General features: G+C 41.8%; 1 protein-coding gene across 1 annotated transcript in view; it reads right to left on the bottom strand.

Moving 5' to 3' along the window:
- Positions 1-1,952: 1,952 nt before the first annotated feature.
- LOC138365536 (regulator of nonsense transcripts 1-like) overlaps positions 1,953-23,021 on the bottom strand; it is a 55,638-nt gene continuing 34,569 nt past the window's right edge. The window contains exons 14-19 of the mRNA XM_069325939.1: positions 21,461-21,687; positions 17,184-17,417; positions 14,903-15,155; positions 14,234-14,565; positions 6,724-6,906; positions 1,953-3,814 (exon numbers count right to left, since the gene is read on the bottom strand). Of these exons, the coding sequence (XP_069182040.1) occupies positions 3,806-3,814; positions 6,724-6,906; positions 14,234-14,565; positions 14,903-15,155; positions 17,184-17,417; positions 21,461-21,687 (1,238 nt within the window). The 3' untranslated portion in view covers positions 1,953-3,805. The remainder of the gene's footprint in view (positions 3,815-6,723; positions 6,907-14,233; positions 14,566-14,902; positions 15,156-17,183; positions 17,418-21,460; positions 21,688-23,021) is intronic.

The following is a 23,021-nucleotide window of genomic DNA, read 5'->3' as shown; positions in this document are numbered from 1 at the left end:
GCGGAATAATCAGAGGGCGCTAAATATCACCAAGGATGCCAATACGAGAACAGAAACGCATAAGGGGAACTATATCAAAAGTATCCGAGTCACCAAGAATTCTATCGAGGGACAAGCGACCGCGAGGGACGGTCGGAAAGCAAGAAACACGCTCGTCCTGGAAGTCAGGACATTCAACAAGGACTTCAACAGCACGACTATAAGAGGAACAATGCAATTTGGACAATAAGGAGCAAGGCGGCGCTCCATTAAGTGACCGTGAGTTAAACGCGTATGGCCAATACGCAACCTTGCCAGAGCCGTTTTCCATCCTGGGTTACGGTGGTAGGAGGAAGGCGATGAGACACACTATCCTCAAGAGTACACAATTTGTTACCAGTAACTGAAGACCAACAATCCTGCCAGTGTGTAAGGATGGAGGAATGACTGGGTAAAAGTTGGAATAAGTAATACCTTAACGGGAGATGGGACAAGAGCGGACAGCTTCCCTAGCGGCAGCGTTCACACGCTCATTTAAAGAAACACCAATATGGCTGGGAACCCAGCAAAACTCAACTGACTTAAATTTAATGGAAATAAGAAACAGCCAATGTTGAATCTCAACCACTGGATGGACCGGATTGAAGGACCCGAGAGCCATGAGGGCACTACGAAAGTCAACGACAACCACAAAGGAAGATTGACAACTAGAAAGCAGGAGACGAAGAGCATAGAGAAAAGCATAAAGTTCTGCTGTAAAGATGCTAGCCTCCGGAGGAAGGCGACACATAAGTGCGGTCAGGAAAAACAACAGAGTAGCCTACACCGTCCGCAGACTTAGACCCATCGGTGAAGATGGAAACGGAGCGGGAGTGTGAAGAAAAGTGCTCAAGGAAAACACATTTCAGAACCATAGGAGGGGTAAAAGCTTGTAGTGATGTGGGTGAAGGAAGAAGAAAATTTTGGGAGGGGAATTCGCCACGGGGGCAAGGAACAATACGAGAAATATTAGAAATACGAACCGAAAGAGAATCCTGTAGGCGAGATAACCAGATAGAAAGAGGGAGGTGGTGAAGAGGAACAGGAACTACAGGAGGGGTAAAAGTCAAAGCACGAGGCGAGAGGAAGGATGTTGCAAGAACCACGCAAGATAGCGAAGAAAGTAGCGATCACGGTGGTCCCGGAGATAGAACGCCAGTGTCAATATATAAGCTGAGGGCAGGAGTCGAACAAAAGGCACCAGAGCTGAGGCGCAACCCAGTATGGTGCAAAGCATCAAGATGGCGAAGAGGAGCAGCAGCAGCAGACGAGTAAGCAGGGCAACCATAATCAAGTTTAGACAGGACAAGAGAGGAACGTAAAGCAAAAAGATTGCACCTATCCACTCCCCAAGAAGTATGGGACAAAACCTTAATTAACGAGGGCAAGGGCCTTGGAGCATTCAACTCTGAGGTAAGAGATATGGGGCAACCAAGACAAATGAGTGTCAAAGATTAACCCCAAAAGCTTAGCAAAATCCTTGTACTCAAGAGGATGACCATAGTGACAGAGGGGGACGAAGAACATGCTTCCGAGTAAAAATCACAGCACAAGTCTTGGACGTAGAGAACCGGAAGCCATGATCGGTGGCCCAAGACGACACGGCATCAGTCGCAAGTTGAGGGGTAAGGATAAGGATTTGGGATGGGAAAGGGGGAAAGGAATAGTGTCCAAGCACTTGGACGGTCGGGGATTGAACGCCGACCTGCATGAAGCGAGACCATCGCTCTACCGTCCAGCTCAAGTGATGAATGGGAAGTGGAGTATTGTACTACATATAAGGTTCATTAGTAAAAGAGTGTTGCACTTTCCCAAACCAAATTACCTTTCTGTTAATTTGTCCACTCCCTCAGATGCACGTTTATGACCACTTTATTGCAAACAACAATAAAACTAACATATACAATTTGGGGGTTTCAAATGAAACAAACGAATAACTTTCAAATTTTATTTTCAACTTTTTTTCAGTGGGACAAATTCAGAAAAATAATATTTCAGGCCCAATTTAAGAAAAGATAAAGACGCTCATATTAGGGGATAATCATGCCACCTAAGAGCACAGAAAATAAAAAGTAATATTGCAAACTCCTATGATAAAAAAAATAGAACCCATATTCAAAGAAGTAAAAAATATATATTGTAAACAGACTAGTTTTTGAGTCATAGGAGTCAATTTCATGAATGAAAAAAGTGAGAATTAAAACAGTTCAGTCTCCTGAAGAACTTTTAAAAAATCTTCAATATGGATTTGATTAGAAGATTCAACTTTGAGAATAAAAAAAGAGAAATCACCACAAGAAAAAGGAAGGAAAAATCTGACAAATACTGCAGCATTTGACAAAAGTTACACATTATGAAACATTGAAGAATGCACTTCATGTAACTTGTGCCAACTGAAATCAAAGCTAATCAGATAATTCACAGCTTACGACAGAAGCTGATAGTCTTGAGAAGAAATAAAAAAAGAAACATAACTGCCTTGGAAATCGAGTCCAAACAACTGTAGAAGTATTAGTGAAGAATCAGTTCTCTTGGTATCAGGGAAGTCAGTGATCCCTACAGTATGGTCAAAATTATTATTGGAATAGATTGTCATTCAAGACAATTGTGATGGAATAGTTAATAAGAAAAAACAAATGAATGGAGACACGTTCTCGGCACTTTGACTGCCCTAATCCTGTTTCCTCATTGAACAAAGCCTGCTACAAGTCTTGTACATGATTACATAAACATGGCATCATTAGTTCATGCAACATCATATATGGCAGTATTCACTTTAATAATTTGTACTTGCACCATACTAAAAAAAAAATTTTTTTTACTGAAGTACAGAACATATAATGAAATTAAAATTACATTTTTTTTTTAACACTTGTGTAGATATTAACTAAAATTTAGGTACAGTATGCCAACCATCTCTCACTGCACTGCCGCCTGAATAAACACGTTCAATTTATTAGTCGAGTGTAAAACGTAAATTAAGTACACAACAGAGTAACCACAGGTGTTTGATATCATACACACCTATGCAACTAAAACCAAATACCCAGCATATAATGAACAGATTTATTACAAAAAAAAAATTACATAAAAGAAATAGAAAAAGTGATGGGAAAAATTGGATGTCGGGTATATCCTGGGAGTCTCTCCTACTACTCTTGCTGCTCCACTTGGTAGCTGCCAGTGGTGCGAGTAGGCGATTGAGGAGTGTGTGGGCCTCACCACCGGTCAGGACACGGGCACGTCGAGACAGCACAGCAATCACCAGTGGCCATGCAAGAGTCACGTCTACACCCATGCATAGGAAGCTGGAAGCTACCTATCCTTGCTCTTCACCTCGTATCCTTGCCTCATTCTTGCTACGAAAATCTATCTCCTGTCATGGAATTTCCCAGGAATTTTTTTTCTGCCTTTAAAATGCTTAGATGTGAGAAGGAATCTTCTCTCTAAACCAACATTAACCCGGGAATATTACTAGACCCAAAGCATTATTTGAGACTATTACCATCAACCTTTGAGAAAACCAATGATAATTGTCAAAGGCTTCTGTCAAATCTAGCATGACATTTCTGCAAATCAAAGCTTCCTGCCAGTAGCATTCGTAGCAATAAGGTCAGCATGTGACTTGACCACAACAGGTGATTGCTTTAGCCTGCTATTCTTTGTGCCGCTGCTGTTGCTTCTGTGCCTGCTGTGGGTGCCCTTCTGTTACTCCACTTGCTGTTTTGCTGCTCTGGTGCGCTGCTTCATCGCCTTCATGCGCCAGGGGATCTCTTCAAGTCTGCCATCAGTACGGCTGCAGATAACACACACGTTGTTCAATATGGCACGACAAATTTACATGCAAATTTTTTAAATCACAATTTCTTGAAGACTATCTGGGTTAGTTACTGGGCAGACATTTTACAGATTTCTATATTTATTGAAACATCAGCAAGTAATATCAAAGGCAACGAGTTCACCTTATGAGACGCCAATTTAGGCCAAGAACAGCCAGACATCAAATTGGTTGAAATATTTCTATAGCAGTTAGGCCATGTGATCTAGTTTAACCCTTTGGTTGTGCCCCTGTTTATAAGACAACACCCTAGAGCACGATATAAAGTCCCCTTTAATAATATTAAAATGTGCTCCCTGATCATGAGGAAATCTTGCAATAATGTCACAATTCATGAGCATTTATGGAGGAATCATTGAAGATGCATGAGGTGGGAGTTGCTGGAAAGATATTTTTGACATATTTATTTCAATGTCTCTGATTTATATTTTCTCTTTTTTTTCTGCATTATTCAATAGTGTGACATTTGAGAAATTTATATAACAAAATGTGTGGACATCGGTATGCTTAAATATATTCATGTCACTAATATGCACACCATATATTCCTAGGAAAATAAAGCATATTTTTGCTGTTACTGCACTGTATATACTCAATATACAGTATATATATATATATATATATAACTACATTTTTATGCACCATAATAAACACTCTGATGGGTGGTTCATCCATCAGTGATTTATTATGGTGCCACTCCAAGAACCACTCTAAGAACTCTGATGGGTGTAATAATCTCAGTTAAGTCTAGCCCTGAATGTTTTACATGAAGGTACAACTGCACGCATTGCTTATGTTTGCGGTGGAGACAAATCATCCAGCAGTGGGCCCACTGAAGACGACAAAAAGCGTGAATGTGAATGTGCATGTGTGTAGCCGTGTTCTATTGAATAGGTACTCTGTAAAATTTGCGAACATGTTCTCTCATATTTCGTGGTGCTTTAAGATTCAAATCCGAAAAATTTCGAAAATTTACGAAAAATTCTGAAAAATACTACAACGTTCTGGCAACACTGTGGTGCAAACCGTTTTATGTTATCTTGAAAAATAACGTAATTAGAGTCAAATTTCCCGCTGCAAGTTTCCCCATTCCGGTTCTCGCGGCCTGGGTGTGCCGTGGGGTATTGTGTCTTACGTTGTAGAAGTGAGACCCAGCGAGACTGGAGGACTTTTGACTCGGAACCAGTGCGTCCATTTTGAGCAAGACCTTCTCACAAAGCACTGGTCAATGACCAAGTGCATGTTTGTGAGTTTACAAACACATGTCAGAGTTTATGAGTGAACATTTTCTCCCAAGCATCATTAGAGCTCCTATAATTGTCCTTTGACTAAAATGGTGGTTGTGTTAAGTAGCAGTTATTTGTGGAGCAGTCGTAGTGAAGTGTTAAGTTTAGAAAACACAGACAACGGGTTATAGACTAGCTTATACGATGCTCCTTCAAGTAAAAATGGTCATCCACATGTGTAAATGCTTCTGTGTTTTACAGTAAATAAACTAGTTATTGTACGGTAAATAAACTAGTTATTGAAAGAGAAACATGGTTGTATCAGTGAACCCCTCCTCCCTCATACAGAAATCTGTCATCCCAATAAACAGGAATCCATATTACACTGGACCTCCTCATTCCAAAAATATTGATGGAACCAATTCCGATTCCCTGGCTTCACCAGGTTGAGTCAAATATGGCCTATAATCTGGCAGGATTCACCGAGAATTCTAAGCTATTGCTCTAAGCATGTTACACTTGTCAACAATCACCGAGCAGTTGGGCCTCCGGCATTGGCACCACTGTATACAGAGAAACATCTATATGCTTCTGCAGATGAGGAGTCACAATAACGTGGCTGAAATGTGTTGACCAAACCCCACACTAGAAAGTGAAGGGAAAACGATGTTTCAGTCCAACCTGGAATCGACTTTATTCCACACAATTGGAGCATTCCATACAATTTCAGTCGGTCCACACAATCAACTTGAGAATGGTCCAAGACGGACCGAAAGTTTGTCGTCCCTTCACTTTTTAGTGTGCGGTTTGGTCAACATCTACATGCTTAAGCATACATCTTTCAACATGTACACAGTCAATTTAACTTTATATTGTAATACACAATTCCCTTTCACTGAAACCAGCTTTCAACCTACAACCATTGTTGTTTATTTTCATTGCAATTATTCTATAACTAAGATTTATACCGATATCACTTTTGATATCACTATTACTAAAAAAAATCTCATTTGTTATCACATATTGCATATGCAATAGCCACCACCACTTTTACTCTCAAACTGGAATTTCAGACACTTCAAACTACATTGAGAAGTTACTTTTCCTACCCCATACTGCTTTTCACTCATTCACAAAGAAAATACTGTACTTTTAATTTGATAGTAGGACTAGTTGATAAAATTTAGGCCTCTTGTAGTTTCCTTTAATCACATGATGTCTAAGTTTTCATCCTATAATTATCCATTCCCCTCTCACTATTTTGCCTTCCCACTTACCTTATGTTAACTTCCTCCCACTCATTCTATGTCATGACTTTATAAATTTTCCAACCTTAGTCCTTGAACACTTCCACATTATTCTACTTATCATTTATTCCTCTAACATTACCTAGGCCAAAGACCTCCTCCCTTTTAGTGAAAAGTCTTCTAGAAAAATGGGTCCCTAGCCCAATCCTCCATAACCCATATAATACCATGGATATGGGATTGACTGCACCTCATAGTGGTAGGATCACACAACTTCTATACCTGGTTGATGGGGGTTCTGGGAGTTGTTCTACTCCCCAAGCCTGGCCCGAGGCCAGGCCTGACTTGTGAGAAACCAACATAACTTATTATCAATTGAGAAACATTGTCGTACCTGTGAGAAGTGGTGCGTTTGTGATGCTGGTGTGAAGAACGCACGGTCACCCTGGTAAGTAGAGTCTTGGGAGAGGAGGCCATCTGTCTGGCTTTGGAACTGGTCAACCATGTATGAATCTTGAGACAATTCTGCCTGAGACAGTCCTTGGGACAAACCACTCAGTCCAGGTCCAGACATACCCTGTTCAAAATAGTCACATTAACTTCTTTTCAAAAGTACCTCATACATGTGAAAACACTTTTAGTACAGTATAAAGAGACTGATTCTCATCTAATGCTACAGATTATGACAACTCATTTATCCTAAAATATAAATGCTAATTTTTAATTGAAATCATCAAAGGGAATGTATCAACAGAACCACTCTTTTTAGAGAAAACCAATGTTGATTGTAATGAAACTCCTCTTTCAAGTACAGCTCGGTGGTTTTCTGAAGCTAGCCACACTAAGAACTCCACACACGAGTTACAACAGCCCCAAGAATCCTTATTTGCTTACCAAGACCAGAGACAAAATGTGTACCTTTCCCTCACAAAGGCACAGAGAGCAGAGGATTCTTTACCTGGAGAGGGTTTCAACAGTTCTTCTACTCCCCGAGCCTGGCTTAAGACCAGACTTAACATGCGATAATTTGGTACAACAGGTTGTTGCTTCAAGCGGCCAGCAGGGCCACATATCCACTACAACCCATTTAGTCTGGCACTTTATAGACAAACATCTAATTGCTTTTTGAAGAAGCCCACCTTTGTTCCAACAATATTTCTAGTGCTTGCTGGGAAAGTACTGAACAACTGTGGAGCTCTGAATTTCAGACAGTATTCTCCATGTGTGCCTATAGGACCTCTATCTACTCTTCACTGCCTTTATTCTGCATTTCCATCCATATTGTTCACTCCACCATGTTGTAATTTTACTGTGTAAATTTTACCTGGCCCTCCAGTATTTTCCATGTATATATTATTTGGTACCTCTCTTGTCTCCTTTTTGCAGAGTACATTTTGAGAGCCAAGACTAATTAATAATTTTCATTAACATCTTGAGGTTATCCCGAGATGATTTCGGGGCTTAGCGTCCCCGCGGCCCGGTCCTCGACCAGGCCTCCTTTTTGTTACACATCCCCAGGATGCAGCCCGTAGCAGCTGTAACTCCCAGGTACCCATTTACTGCTAGGTAACATGGGTGTCAGGGTGAAAGAAACTCTGCCCATTTGTTTCCGCCTCCACCCAGATCAAACGTGGAACCTCAGGACTACGAATCCCGAGCACTGTCCACTCAGCTGTCAGGCCCCTTTGTACAAGCTCACCCCCTCTGGCAGCTCATTTACATAAATTAGAAAGGGCAGAGCACTGTGGACCACCACTTTCCACTCCACTTCACTTCAGCCTCACTGATCCTCTATGACCTTTTCTTTTCTGTTCGTCAATTACTCCCATACCCAGTCTCCTGTAATCCCCACTGGTCTCTCCATCTTGTTTATTAATGTTTTGTGAGGAATTTTATCAAAAGCTTTCTGTTCATCTAGAAACTTGGAGCATTACAGCCTACCCATTCTTCCTTCTCTTGTCTTATTTTGGTTACCCTGTCAGAGTTCAATTACGTTTATTAATAAGCATGACTCTCTCAGAAGGGAAAATTCTGCCCATATCAAATTTAATTTCCCTAAACGGTCTACAATACTTTTCCTTGTGACTTTTTCCAGTTTTTGCATGGAATACACATTAATAACATAGGGCTAGTTTTGTGCTTTATGTTTGTCCTCTTTTGTGAATCAAGCGTTTAGAAGGTCACGCCGCTGATTGTGGGTGGGAAAGATCAAAGTGGGCACTCGCTCTTAGTGCATTGTTAAAGGGAAGGGCACTAACTATCTACCACAGTCTGGGTCCGCACCAGCGCGGAGATTACGAGGCATTGACAACAGCGCTGCTGAACGGTTTTGGCATCACTGCAGACCGGATGCTAGAGAATTTCCGTAGGGCTCAATTGCAAAAAGGAGAGACATATGTGTTAATGTTACAGTGGTTAGAATCGAGTCTAAACTGTTACTGTGAACTCATGGAGACTGCTCCTAGGAGCATGGAGTTCTATCAACTGATGATTCGCGAACAGTTCTTAGAAGCATGCGAATTGTCTCTGCGTGTCAAGCTCAAAGAGCAACAAATTGCGTCAAATCTGTCTATGGCCAAGCAAGCTGATCTGTGGGCTGGGGCCAGGAGACAGATGAAAGGGGTGAAGCCGCACGAGAAGCATCATGCTACAGGTATTGGCGAAGGAGCCAAGCCTAAGACTGGTGTGTCGGGGGAGCAGGGAAACTCCTCCAACAAGCATGTGCACAAGTGCTACACCTGTGGTAAGCCAGGTCATCGTGCAGCTGATTGCAAGGTAAAACCGAAATTAGGTTACATAGCAGGTGTGAGCTCAAGTGGTAAGAAACATCCCATCGTTGGAAAGGATCCACTAGCTTGGACCCTTGAGGTAGTAGACGGAAATGTTAACGGAAAATTGGCGAAAATCTTCCGTGACAAAGGCGCCACTACTCACATGGTAAGACAGACCCTAGTACAGCCAGGATCTGAGACAGGTAGACATATCCATGTCAAATTCCCAAATGGCTATACTAAAGAGATGGTGGGGGTGTATGTGTGGGTTGATACACCTTACATCAAAGGTAAAATCCGTGCCGTTCAACAGGAATGTGCTGTATATGGACTTTTATTGGGAAATGGTCCAGGAATCTCTGATTGCCCAAGTCCGCCCTCAAAGAAAACGGGGGAGCGTGAGGTAGTAGTGGGAAACGACTCATAACGCTGCCGTTTTGGTTTTTCCGACGGCAGCGTTATGAGTCGTGTGTTTTTCGTTACAAATGGTGACGGCAGCGTTATGAGTCGTGTGTTTTTCGGTACAAATGGTGACAGCAGCGTTATGAGTCGTGTGTTTTTCGTTACAAATGGTGACAGCAGCGTTATGAGTTGTGTGTTTTTCGTTACAAATGGTGACGGCAGCGGTATGAGTCGTGTGTTTTTCGTTACAAATGGTGACGGCAGCGTTATGAATCGTGTTTTTCGTTACAAATGGTGACGGCAGCGTTATGAGTCGTGTATTTTTCGTTATAAATTATGACGGCCGCGATTTGAGTCGTGTGTTTTTTCGTTACAAATGGTGACGGCAGCGTTATGAGTCGTGTATTTTTCGTTACAAATTATGACGGCCGCGATTTGAGTCGTGTGTTTTTTCGTTACAAATGGTTACGGGTCAGTGCTTGGGCCGTGTGTTTTTCGTTTTTTTTTTTTTTTTCCTCAGCTGTGTGCAGTCGTCCTCAGTTAGCTGAAGTCAGCTGGGTGACTCGCCCGGGGATGACGTCACGGAGTGACCACACCCTTACCCAGCTGAAGAATAAGGGAGAGAAAGCAAGCTGTGATGTAAAGGTGAAAGAAGCAAAAGAACGCAACATGCTCAAACGCTACGAGGACCCTCCTGTAGATGGATCCAACAAGCCGAAGAAGCATGTAAGACGTAAGAACAGGAGAGGATCGCGGGGCTCGACATGGACAGAGCCGATCGACCACCCACTGCTCTCAGTGATAACCGCAGACGAGGAGGTAGGTCAGCCAGGTCTCTTCAATCAACAGCAGCAGGAGACACACCGAGATGTTAAGGTTGATGATCAGCTGTCTGAAGATCAAGTCGACCAGGTTACTCGACTGGTAGCACAGAACAAGGAGGTACTCTCTGACATCACTAAGGTAGCAAAGGTAGAGGGTTACCGCATACCTTTGCTAGAGCAGCAAGCGGTACGAACAAAGCCATATTGGACAGAAATGGAGAACTCTGCATTTTCGACGCTCAAGAAGAAGCTGACTGAAGCACCCATCCTTAGACTACCAGATTCTACCAGGGAGTACATCCTCCGGACAGATACCTCAAATACAGGTATTGGTGCTGTACTCATGCAAGAGTACGACGGTGAAATCTGGCCAGTTGCGTACTCCAGTCGTAAATTGAGCGATGCTGAGCAGAAGTACTCCACTGTAGAAAAGGAACTCCTTGCTGCTGTCGTGGGAGTAAGGAAATTCTACCAGTATCTCTATGGTAAGCGTTTCACGTTACAAGTAGATCACCAACCCCTCAGCCACATCGGTACGCTTAAAAGCGCAAACCCTAGAATAATGCGCTGGGTGTTGTTCCTTCAACAGTTCACATTCCGCGTGGTTTACATAAAGGGAGCTGACAACGTAGGTGCTGACTGGTTGAGTAGGTCAGGGGTGATTAACGAGACGTCGAACGAGGGAGACATAAGCGAGGAAATGCAATGCGCATCACCGGACACTGGTTCCCAGTGTGTGTCTGATGTTTCAGGCATGACACAGGTGGAGAGAGGCAGTGGACAGACTAGCGCCACTCAGGGTTTCGAGGCGTTGAGCCGACCCAAAGCTGAAGCTCCGTCCGACCACAGTGCCTGCTCAAGACCTGAACAGAGAGCCACATGTGACCCGGTGACTGAAGAAATTCCTCACTTAACAGAAGAGAATAGTTTAGACGAGGCCCCGCCTCGCCTAGCAGTATAGAAAACGGGGTCTGCTCGACCCGGCTGCGCCACGTGCACTCAGTGTGTGTGCAGTGCTGTCAGCGATGTGGTCTGAACGAGCACCAATATGTGGGCTCGGTCTTTGTTGGGGGGTGTTGTGATTCTCTCTCAAGATTCTCCCACAGCCGACTTGAATGGCTCATTACAGTGCATAGTGCACTGATCTTCGTGCACAAGCCTCTCTCTCTTAACCCTGGATAGTGACCTGGCATGTTGGGTATCTCCAGAATGCCCACTTAACCAGGAACACTTTCATAATACGGAGGCCGCCGTATGTCCAGGCAGGAAGTAGATACAGGGAGTTAAGCATACTTGCCACCAAAGGGTCAGTGGGTACATTGGCCGCGTGAGAGACAGTAGAGGGGACATGCCAACGAGGCGACCATCTGACCTCTGGGGTCAACCGGTGCGATGGTGAATAACAGCTATGACGTGGTCGTGACGTGTTCATGACGTCACTCCTGCTACTGCTCATCGAACGAGCTAATATGATTGGTTCCCGCCCATTTGCTGCAATGATATTGGTCAAATTGTAATCCCCTTGTGTGTGCCCCACAAGATGCCCTGAGCTTCAGGCAAAACCCATTCTTGTGAGGGATCTCTTGCATAGAGGACGTGTCCTGTTCTGTCTAACAGCCAATAAATAGAAGAACACTGTCTATTCCTCACCGTCAAGTTAACTCAGCATCTCTACGATATACTACACACTCGCCCAGAATCACGAGTGTGAATATATAGTTCAGAAGCCTAAAGTGACAAATCTCCAGAGCGAAACAGACGGTATTAGGTAACCCCTGGTGACAAAGATCGTTGTGAGTGACTTAGAGTGAATTAAGGCAGTGCCGCCGCCTAAGTAACCTGTGTGTGACTTTACCACAAGTGTACCTGCATGGTACCACAGCCGCCACCAGCCGCCACTCGTCCCGAGCGTGTACCTCAGTACCTTGAGGCGCCCGCCACCGCCCTCACTACTACGTGACGTCACCACCTTATTCGCCATCAGTGCCAGTGTGTGTGCGCGTGTGTGTCTGTCTGTTAAGCATACAGCACGCCCTACTGCAAGTACCCTCCGTTTCTACGAGCGAAACCAGCTGTCAGGCCACCTATGAGTGCTTGTATAAATGTGCCTGAGTGAGTAAGGAATGGTACCCTATCTGTAAGTACAAGATCTTGTCATTGTTTTATTGTGTCTGTGTTGATCTGAGGGATCAACCACAGTTCTCACCTTCTCATACCTGTCACAGGTCATAGGTGAATCGACGGTGTATGCGTGTTTATCTGTGTGGTATCACTGCATTTCACTAGTCTGGGAATGTGACCTTCACATACACCACACATTTAGTTATTGTGTGTGATTATTATTGTGCATGTCCCATTGACATTGTATTTGTTGATTTATTGTATATCATCATTACCGAGTATCCGGTTGGAACTCTTGTGATCCCTTTGCATACCGGCAGTTAGGTTGCCGTATTAATGATTGGCTGTCAACTGTGTTAAGTTAGGTGTTTCTCCACGAGTGGATACGAGTCGTTTAGCCAGACATCAAGAGTCTCGCTAATACAACCATAGCTTTGCTGACACCAATCTAAAGTAAATCAAGCACCCTGTGTATTAGTGGTTAAGTTAGTAAATAAACTACTGTTAAGCTTTATGCGGTGTTTCCATTGAACCACTTCTGAATACTGCCAACCGTTTACTCAAGCCTTCAGCTCTTAAGTGTCTTCAACACCGAGTTGCCTATAAATCACTAAACTATAAATGTGATGAGGACCCTAGGAGTCCCTTAAAGTGTTAAATCATTGAGGAGATTCCAACGATCAACGTGGAGCAGGACCAGGTGAGGCTAGTCTGAGAAGAGACCCTCAAGGACTCTAACTCGACCTTGCTCCCAGGCCCTGTACGGTTGCTCTCGTATTTTCTATTCTGCTAATTCCAACAGCTTCGTGAAGCGTCTGCCACATGTACATTGGCGACGTACGCATTGCAGTCGTGAAAGCAAAAAAAGAAAACACCCACACTGTCTAGTGTTGTTTCCAGTCATCTGGTTCCAGTCATCTGTTGCCACCCCTACTTGGACGCCAACTTGGTTCTGGTTGTAGACCTGGAACCTCTTGTCGAGTTCTTCACACGCTTCTTAATCATTCTCCGAGAGTCTTCCTATCTGTCCTTGCAGTCTGACCACATGGTCTCAAACCATTGTTTTCCTCCGTATATGGCTACGTAACAGCATGTATACTGTACATCAGTGGTTGAGTGTGGGTATTTGTGGGTGCTGAGAGCATATGGTTGATATTATGGGCGTGATGAAGGAGAGTACTAGTCAAGTGAGGATAAAGGCGAGTGGGTAAGAGTGTGGGGCATACCTGGAGAGGGTTCTGGGAGTAGTTCTACTCCCCATGCCTGGCCTGAGGCCAGGCTCAACTTGTGAACTAGACTTGGCAAGTAGAGGTGGGGATAAAGATGGGGGTGAAAGCCGTTTAACACTTGGAAAGCAATGAATATTGTAAATACACAAATATATTATAAGAGATATTCCTTATATTAGTGATAAATTCTCTTCGCTTACCTTCTTCTGATTTTACCATCAAAGATACATGTCTAGAGTATGTTTTAACACTAAAATGACTAGTATATTCTGGATATAGGGCTACAATATCAATAAGAACCTCAGTGTTGTAGGTTTCAAGTCTATATATACAATACTCCTTTCTCAAATGATGTAGATATGAATGAATCAGAGTGGCTATTGCATTACATTACTAAACTTCCAATATCCGCCAAACATTATTTGCTTGAACTTAAGTAGTTTATAGTCAATACAATGGAGCACACATACATGGAAGAGTTTACCGAACAAAGAATGAAACACTGCTATCAGAAACGCGTACAAAATATTAATAACTGTGATGCGAGATGATGGTACCTGTGACAAGTGCCCCTGTGTGAGGCCAGGCTGAGAATAGTTCTGCATTGAGGGGTCTTGACTGAAGGGTTGCGACAGCTGAAGAGTCCCCGCTCCGCCCATGTTCTTCGTAAGCTTCCTGGACCCGGCTCTACCCCCACGTGCCCCGCCACGGCCACCCCGGGCTTGTGCCAGAGCCTGCTGGTGTTGCTGATAGAATCGTGGAGGCACGTGGGCCATGTTCATGAACATGCCAACTGGTACGGGCAAGTTATTGAGCCCAGGTTGTGAATGATCAGTAGAGATGTAATCTAGGGAATCGTGTGCACGCCCGTACATGTCAAACTGAGGTCCTGGTGAAATAGAAGACATACGTGGTTATTTTTTTCCTGTAAACAAACTGATGAATTAAAAAAAAATAGCAAAGTACTGAAATTAGTGCAGGCGATGAGTCACAATAACGTGGCTAAAGTATGTTGACCAGACCACACACTAGATGGTGAAGGGACGACGACGTTTCGGTCCGTCCTGGACCATTTTCAAGTGAATGGTCAACTTGAGAATGGTCCAGGACGGACCGAAACGTCGTCGTCCCTTCACCTTCTAGTGTGTGGTCTGGTCAACATACTGAAATTAGTTTTTATATATGCATATTCACAATAATTTATAAACAACTATCAATGGTAATACCTCTGAAATATGGTGAAGTTGTGGGAGCAGAACCATTGATAGGGCCGGAGCGATCATACATGGAACCAGGAACCATGGCTTCTCTGGCATCATACATAGCTGTGTTCATGAAGTGAGAACCTGGATTGGTGGCATTGATAAGCCTTTTTGGTTTGCTGAACTGCATCATTGATTCTTTCAAGTTGTTCAGTGGACCTTCCACCAGGACCTTCTTCTCCTTAAAATGATGCAGCAGATGGTTCCATAACCCTTGCTGTTAGAGAAGGATTTGTTTTATGTATTCATTCTGCACATACGATACAGGTAATATTTACAAGCGAGCTATAGATGTTAAATAAAACCTCAAGTGTTAGGGAAAAAAAGGAAATCAGTTATAAATTTTAAATCAACATAATCAGTAAAAAGAAAAAGAATGATGTAGAACCAACACCAATAAGTTATACCTATTCCGCCTATTTTTACGTCCTATCACTTCTCGTGTACCGTTCCCAGCCAATCCCTGCTTCATCATATGTTCATTATGTTCACCTACTTCTTGGCCTTCCTCTACCCCTACTAACTGTGTTCTCCGAACCACTCTACTGTGCTCCACTTAAGTCCCATATCCATACATAAAATGAAGGCAGCATCACTCCTCTGTGCTTGTGTCTCCGCCACATACAAGGCACCACTCCTCCGAACTTATATCTCCAGCATCTTTCCTGTTATCCCCACTTGTCTCACAATTTTGTGTATTAATCTTTTGTGAGAAACTGTATCAAAAGCTGTTTGACAATCTTGGTGGGCTCAACAAGCCTGTCCTTTAAAAGGCACATTGCAAATCCACTTGGGAGTAGTCTTGGCCTGAAGGCAAGACACCCAGGTACTAGGGCCATTTGCCAGAAGATACTAAATACAACCTACAGGACAAACTTAGCCAAGAGGGGCATCTGCAGCGTGCCGTAAAAACAAGCACACAACAAGAAACCGTGTACCCCTCTGCAAGGTCCAGCAGAGGCGTTTTTAACAGCTGGTGCACTACCGTAGGCAAGGGGGGGCCCAACAGCTGAGTGGACAGCGCTCGGGATTTGTAGTCCTCAGATTCCAGGTTCGATCCCTTGTGGAGGCAGAAACAAACGGGCAGTTTCTTTCACCCTGATGCACCTGTTCACCTAGCAGTAAATAGGTACCTAGTAGTTAAGACAGCTGCTACAGGCTGCTTCCTGGGGGGTCTGTAACGAAAAGGAGGCCTAGTCATGGACTGGGCTGTGGGAACACTAAGCCCCGAAATCATCTCAAGACAACCTCAAGAAGGCTCTCCAACCCAGTGGCCTGGCATCTCTGGTGCAAACTCCTGAATAAACCAAGAGCCTGATCCCAAAAGTCTAAACAAAGAAAAATATTAGAATCATCCTTTTGTTATATCATTCACCCTATATAGCAGAGCAAATTATTGAGATTAGGTCAACGAATAGGTGCAAAATGATATTTGCACAAATTGAACGACCATTGGGAGCCATTATGGTTAACAATTCACAGTGAATATTCTATGGCATCTGGGAAGCAATGATGCAATTATTGCCATTTCCAGAATATTATATTCGTGAAGTAGGATTTTCTACTCCTGCCTTCATAAAGGCCTCAAAACAAAACTATTTGCTGAACCCCAAATACATGAGAGGTGTTCTGTCTCCTATTACTTCCAATTCTGCACAGTTTGTAAGATGAAGCAATGGCACTTTTCTCATTGGCAGGGATCTGAGTGATGAAATATTCACGATGAATAATTACCAAATCTTTTGTGGTTGCTAAAATGTTTAGAAAAGTTTAAAAATAAAGACATTGCATCAAACATATTGTTTGCTTCCTATTTACCTACACTGGGTAAAAAAGAACTTTCTGATGAGCAATTATGGGTAATGAAGGAAAACGTTTGGAAAGCAGTGCCGTAAAGCATCAACTAACAAGCACCACCACACACTAACAGTCTCCCCCCCCCCCAACCCCCTTCATAAAACCTATCTTATATTTTTTTCTTAGGGCTCTTCTGGAAGGGTTATACAGTGTTTAAACAAATGCACTCACATACCAACGACATACACAACCTACCTTAATACCAAAGGTAAATTACAGCTTCTTTTCCTTGCTGTAATCTCAACTCATATTAAACTCAATATATTTCCTAATTTTATTAAGAGTTTGAATTACATACATCTTACTACATTGTTCATTACAGGTACTTAATTAAATAAAGTAGTGCCATACAGATGAACTATGAATAACACGTTTCAAATATGCTTACCTTAGAGAGTACTTTGGGATTGCCGACAATGATGATGCCATAACGAGCGCGAGTCAGGGCCACATTAAGTCTTCGGGGATCAGAGAGAAAGCCAATACCCTGATGTTCGTTGGACCGCACACACGACATGATAATGAGATCCTTTTCCCGACCCTGAAAGGCGTCCACACTTGCAACCTCTAAACGCTGATAAAGCTTCTGGTTTAAAGGCCCTTGATATTGCATATACTGAACCTAGAAAGAAATTTTTTTATATTAAAATATACATTTCATATTAACTGCTTCACTATGTAGTACAAAAAATATCTTAAAATAGTGTTTACTCATTCAGTAACAGTATATCATTAAAATAATCTTTTCTAATTTCATTGCTGCAAATGTATATGACAAAAATTACAGACATGTAGCAAAAACAAATGACAAACTCCTAACTTTCCTCTACTTTAAAGTTCCACAAAGCGCACATCTCAAGTGATGCCTTAGGACAGGGTTATTTAATTAGTTTAGGACTCAGAACAGATTATGAAACAAATTGACAGAATTTTGTCCCCCCAGTAAATTTAAACATGGAAACACATAACAATATGTTACCGTATTTACTCTCAAATGATTCACCAAATCTGTCAAAGGGCCACTGTAAATGGCTTAGGGACATCATTTGGTCTATGGGCCTTAGTGCAATAAAAAATATATATAGATGTCACTTGTCCATACTTAGAGGGATACTTAGTTTAGAGGGATAAGTCTTATCCCTCTAAACCTGTCACAATCTAATAATCAACTCTGGAGACGTTCATCTACCTTTCTTAATGAAGAGTATACATTTCAAATGTTGAGACTACATTTCATGTCTATGGCTTAATAACAGTAACTGAAAATTGCAAGGAGGCATGTATTTGGCATAGGTAAGTCATCACTATCTGCAGAGCAACCCGTTCTCGCACTTTCGTACAGTCAATATTGACTTATTAACCCTTAAAGTGCGCATCACGTCATATAACGTGCTGGACGTTGTTCCAGTCAACTGCACATCACGTCACATGATGTGTTGGAGTACTACGCAAGATTTAAACAGCCCGCGGATACACGGGGTTCACCACACCTTCATCAGGGCTCTTGTAAACAGACGCCATTTAAAAAAAAAATCGTGGGCCAAACTCCCGGGTGTTATTGGCCTCAGTATTGAGTGAGCAACCAAGCCTGACGCACGCAGCATGAGCTAACAGCACTGCTGTTCAGCTTGTGACCAGAGCATCGCCTAAAAATGCCAAATTATACTTGTTCATGCTATTATGTAGCGATGATATTATTACAGAAGACCCCTGACTGTGATAAAACTGACCAGGGTTCTGATAATAGCAGGATTGTGGCGATATTTAGTGCTGTGCGCCATGGAAGGTGTAATGCTGTGGGAGGGAGGGTGGTGGCGATGTCTTTTGACTGTGTGTGGCCACCTTTTATTGACTGCACTCACCATACCAGCTTAGTGGTTCGCTATGGTGAACACAAATGTAGATACTTATATATAACGTGCGTATAGAGGGTATAAACAGCAAGAGAAGGTTTGGAGCCGCCATTTTGGTGAGGGCGGTGGCGTCGTCTGCACGACGCCACCGTGCAGACGACGGTGTTGTTTACTGGTTACCACGATGGTCTTTGGGCACCATACCAGTTTATTTGTACAAGTATGATGAATAAAACAGGTAGATTTTTATATATAATTTTGTCTATAGCGTAATAACACCGCACAGTATTGTTGGAGGACAAATATTAGTGTGTCTGGCCTTGAGGGCGGCCGCCGATCAGCTGGCTGTGTGAGTAGCCACATCTCTGTGCCTTTACTCACCATACAAGCTTAGATGTCCAGTTATGGTGAACAAAACATGTAGATACTTATATATAACGTCTGTATATAGTGAATTATAGCAAAAACATTATTGTGGGAGGAGAATGAGGGTGAGTCAGATGACTGGAGGGAGGGCGGGAGTGGCTGGCTGGTACACGGCGGTCACTCCTCATTACTTTTTGACTCATAATAGCTACTTAGTGGTTCGTTATAGTCAACAAAACATGCAAATACTTATATATAACCTGTGCTTATAGTGTAATAACCGACAAAGTATTTGTTCACTGATTGATGAACATAATTGAATCAACAATATGCACACCATATTTTTGAGTACACCAACGATTCACTCATTTTATTATATAAATATATCAAACTACACACTATTGAATAATATTACAGCAAAAAAAGTATGAAAAATCAATCGGAGACATTGAAATAATTCGGTAATTATCTCTTTGTGGCAACTCTGGCCTGACAGCTTGCGAGCAACAGACCGCCTGGGACGCACGCTGAGTCAGCGCCTATAATTTGCCAGACTTCCCCGCCCTATAGCGGGCAATATATGCCACTTACGATTTTTTTATTATTTTTCCCGTGATCAGTGAACACAAATTAACAGGTTAGAAAGAAAAAATAATTTTTTTTTTTGGAAAATGACATGCGCCTGTGGATAACAGGATATTAAACCCCGAGCATGTTAAGGGTTAAATAAGTGCATATGTGACATACTAATTTATTGTGAATATTTTAGATTACCTTGAAAAGCTTCATAGAAAACACCGACCTTACCTAACCTTCTTAATATGTTAAGATAAACATCTTATTGCTTCTTAATTACAATTATTACTTAACCTATTATAGGTATAGGTTAAGTAATAATCAATAAGTTAAGGTTAATATAATAATATACCTATTATAGGTATAGGTTAAGTAACAATTGTAATTACGAAGCAATAGGATGCATATCTTAACATACTAAGAAGGTTAGGTAAGGTCGGTGTTTTCTATGAAGCTTTTCAAGGTAAACTAAAATATTCACAATAAATTAGTATGTCACCTATGCACTTATTTAATAAGTCAATATTGACTGTACAAAAGTGCGAGAACGGGTTGCTCTGCAGAGATATCAGAAACAGAAACAGTCAGTCAGAAACAGCGCACACAATATTATTTATACATGGTTTAAACAAAAAAAATCATACTTTAATCATATCTTGAATGGGTTCTGGGAGTTGTTCTACTCCCCAGACCCAGCTTGGCTTGTGACAACTTGGTCCAGAGGACAGTTACTAGGAGAGGTCCGCAGGTCCACATACCCGCTATAACCCATTACTTTTTGAGTGGCAGTATTCTAACCAATTAGATGCATTTAGCTCAACATTACAATTATAAAAAGAAAGGTTTAAATTACACATTCTGTACACAAGGATCTTGGGGTAACTTTCCGAAGCGAGTAATTAAGTCGAATCCTGTCTGCTCGTTGTAACCTTGTAGACACCACATTTCCGGGCTGGCCCTCCGTAGCTTGTTGGTACACTGGTTCTGGTACCACAGACAACCACACAACTACTAGGCCTCTAAACTCTCACAAGCCTACTAAACATCTGCACCAGAATCTGGTGTGCTCATAGAGGTGAGAGGAGTAAGGGAGTTAAAACATCAGCCCCATAACGGAGTAATACCTAATAACAAAATACAGGAAAGGCAAACCAAATGATGTCCAATGTCAATAAACCAAGTGCAAGTAATTTAGTAATGTTAATCTCAATTTATATGGTAAGGAATGAAAGAATTATACAAAGAAATATATGAAACCATGCATAGTGTTGATTGTATACGATTATGAGAAAGTGCAAGTCCCAAGTAATTACTGTATATATGTTCCAACTATGTTAAAATTCAATGTATAATTTGAGAAAAGTAAAAAATATTCTGGAATATTTAAGACTTAAGATAGTTTTTTCACTCTATTCAGCATCTAATTTGATTAGAAAGTATGACTGAAAACAGATGGGAATTTAAAGAAGAAGAAATAGACAATAAATCAAAATATATTGTGCAAGCAGAATGGAAAAAAAACTTTCAATATACGTAACCAGTTTTTTACTGACCAAATCCTTTCATGAATCTCTACTACACTTCTTTTCTGTTCACTCACTGCCACAGCTTGTCAAGTCTTATCAGATATTCATATTTCTTAATGAAAGTAGCAACTGCATCCCTCACATGACAAAACCTAGCCACCAAAACCTCGCGAGACTTTCGTAAGACAACCAACTTAGAACTGAGACAGGATGCAAGTAAACAAGGTAAATAGATACTATTAATTCTACTTTATTTAAAATAAAAATGTAGTGTATTATTATTATTATTATTATTATTATCCTATGGGAAAAAGGCAAGATATATAAATAAAGAGTGTACTAACCAGATAAGCCCTTTGGCCTTCATACGGTGTGATAACGCCTATCTGTTCGGGCTTCACACCGCAGTTCAGGAAGCGGGTTACCAACTTTTCCACGCTGGCTGCCTCCGTGCGATTCAAATAAGAAGTACCCGAGCCAGCGATTTCTTCCTGGCCTGATGTAACATAGAAGAACTGAGGCTTGTCTGCTTGTGGCCAAGGAAAACTTACACCCTTCATTGTGCGATCAGCTGTGAATGAAGGAAAATATATAATCGTCAAATTTGGATATAATACAAAAATAGAAATTTAAAAGTCTTGTGTACATACATCTAACGTTGAAATTGTCATATTTTGAGTCTCAAAATATGTAGAAACTTTGAAGGGTATTATTAGTAATACATAGAACACAACCCAAACATATCAAAAGATAGATATGATGTTTTGGTTTACTCTGGACCCTTGTCAAAGCCAGGACAGAGCAAAACAACATCATTTTCATTTCACGTATGTTCGTTGTGTCATTTGTTTTGAGCCATATTATTGTGACTCTGCAAAGAAATACGTACATGTATTTTCTATAGCGCCATTTCACTATAAAATGGGGCGAATGAAGCCCATACATACATCCTCTTGTCTAATTTGCACAATCAAAACAAATGAAGCACATACATACATCCTCTTGTCTAATTTGCACAAGCAAAACACTCAAGTGATTGTGTCAAAATGAATTGCCGTGTATTAGGCAACCTCCCACAATTCCTGTGACAATAAATGCCAGTCAATTTATGGTAGAACTTGAGTTCCAACTCAACACACACTTCTGTATGGTTGGACTGTAAGAGGCTCATCAAGAATGGTATCCCCTGAGCCAATGTATCTCACAATATCAATGATGATTATAAGAGATAATGATCAATAATGGTTATAAGAGAAGATATAATGACTCGTAGGGAGTGTATTGGGTACAGAGTGGTGAAAGAAACATAGGAAGTGGTAGTGGCTGTGGTGGTGTTTGTGGTAGTGGTGGTGTCTGCAGTTGTGATGGTAGCTGTGATGAAGAAAACTCTCTAGACATGAACAAATCAACAAGGGCCGTGATGAGGGTTCGAACCTACGTCCGAGAGGATCCCAGATGCACCTGGGATCTCTCTAGACATGTTTTCCCTGGTACAAGTCCATCATGCAAGTTGCCGAAATGAAAATTTCACTGAAATTCACCAATAGAGCAAGGGAAAAATTTGGACCTGACTTGACAAATCCAGAGTTAACAATTGGACCCAACATTTGGTAATGGTCGAGGTGACAGTGACAGAGGTTACAGCACTCGTGTCATTGGGCTAGCCAATAGCAAGTGTATTCATACCTCCTGGACATACAGAACTGGATTGTGCTCTTCAGTCTAAGAATCACATACTTTCACTACTTTTGCCAAAAGCTCATTTCACTTTATTATTATTATTCTCTATCCATATATGTACTTTCTTATACGTTCTCTAGCACATGTGTATTTCCAGTTTTCCCGTGCCCACTGGTTTTGTTGCTAGGTTAATCTCATATTGTCAACTTTATTGAGATGATTTGT

Source organism: Procambarus clarkii, chromosome 17 (genome assembly GCF_040958095.1).
Source record: "Procambarus clarkii isolate CNS0578487 chromosome 17, FALCON_Pclarkii_2.0, whole genome shotgun sequence".
Classification (NCBI taxonomy): Eukaryota; Metazoa; Arthropoda; class Malacostraca; order Decapoda; family Cambaridae; genus Procambarus; species Procambarus clarkii.
Note: the sequence above shows the minus strand (reverse complement) of the source record. Positions and strands in the feature narration are given on the sequence as shown.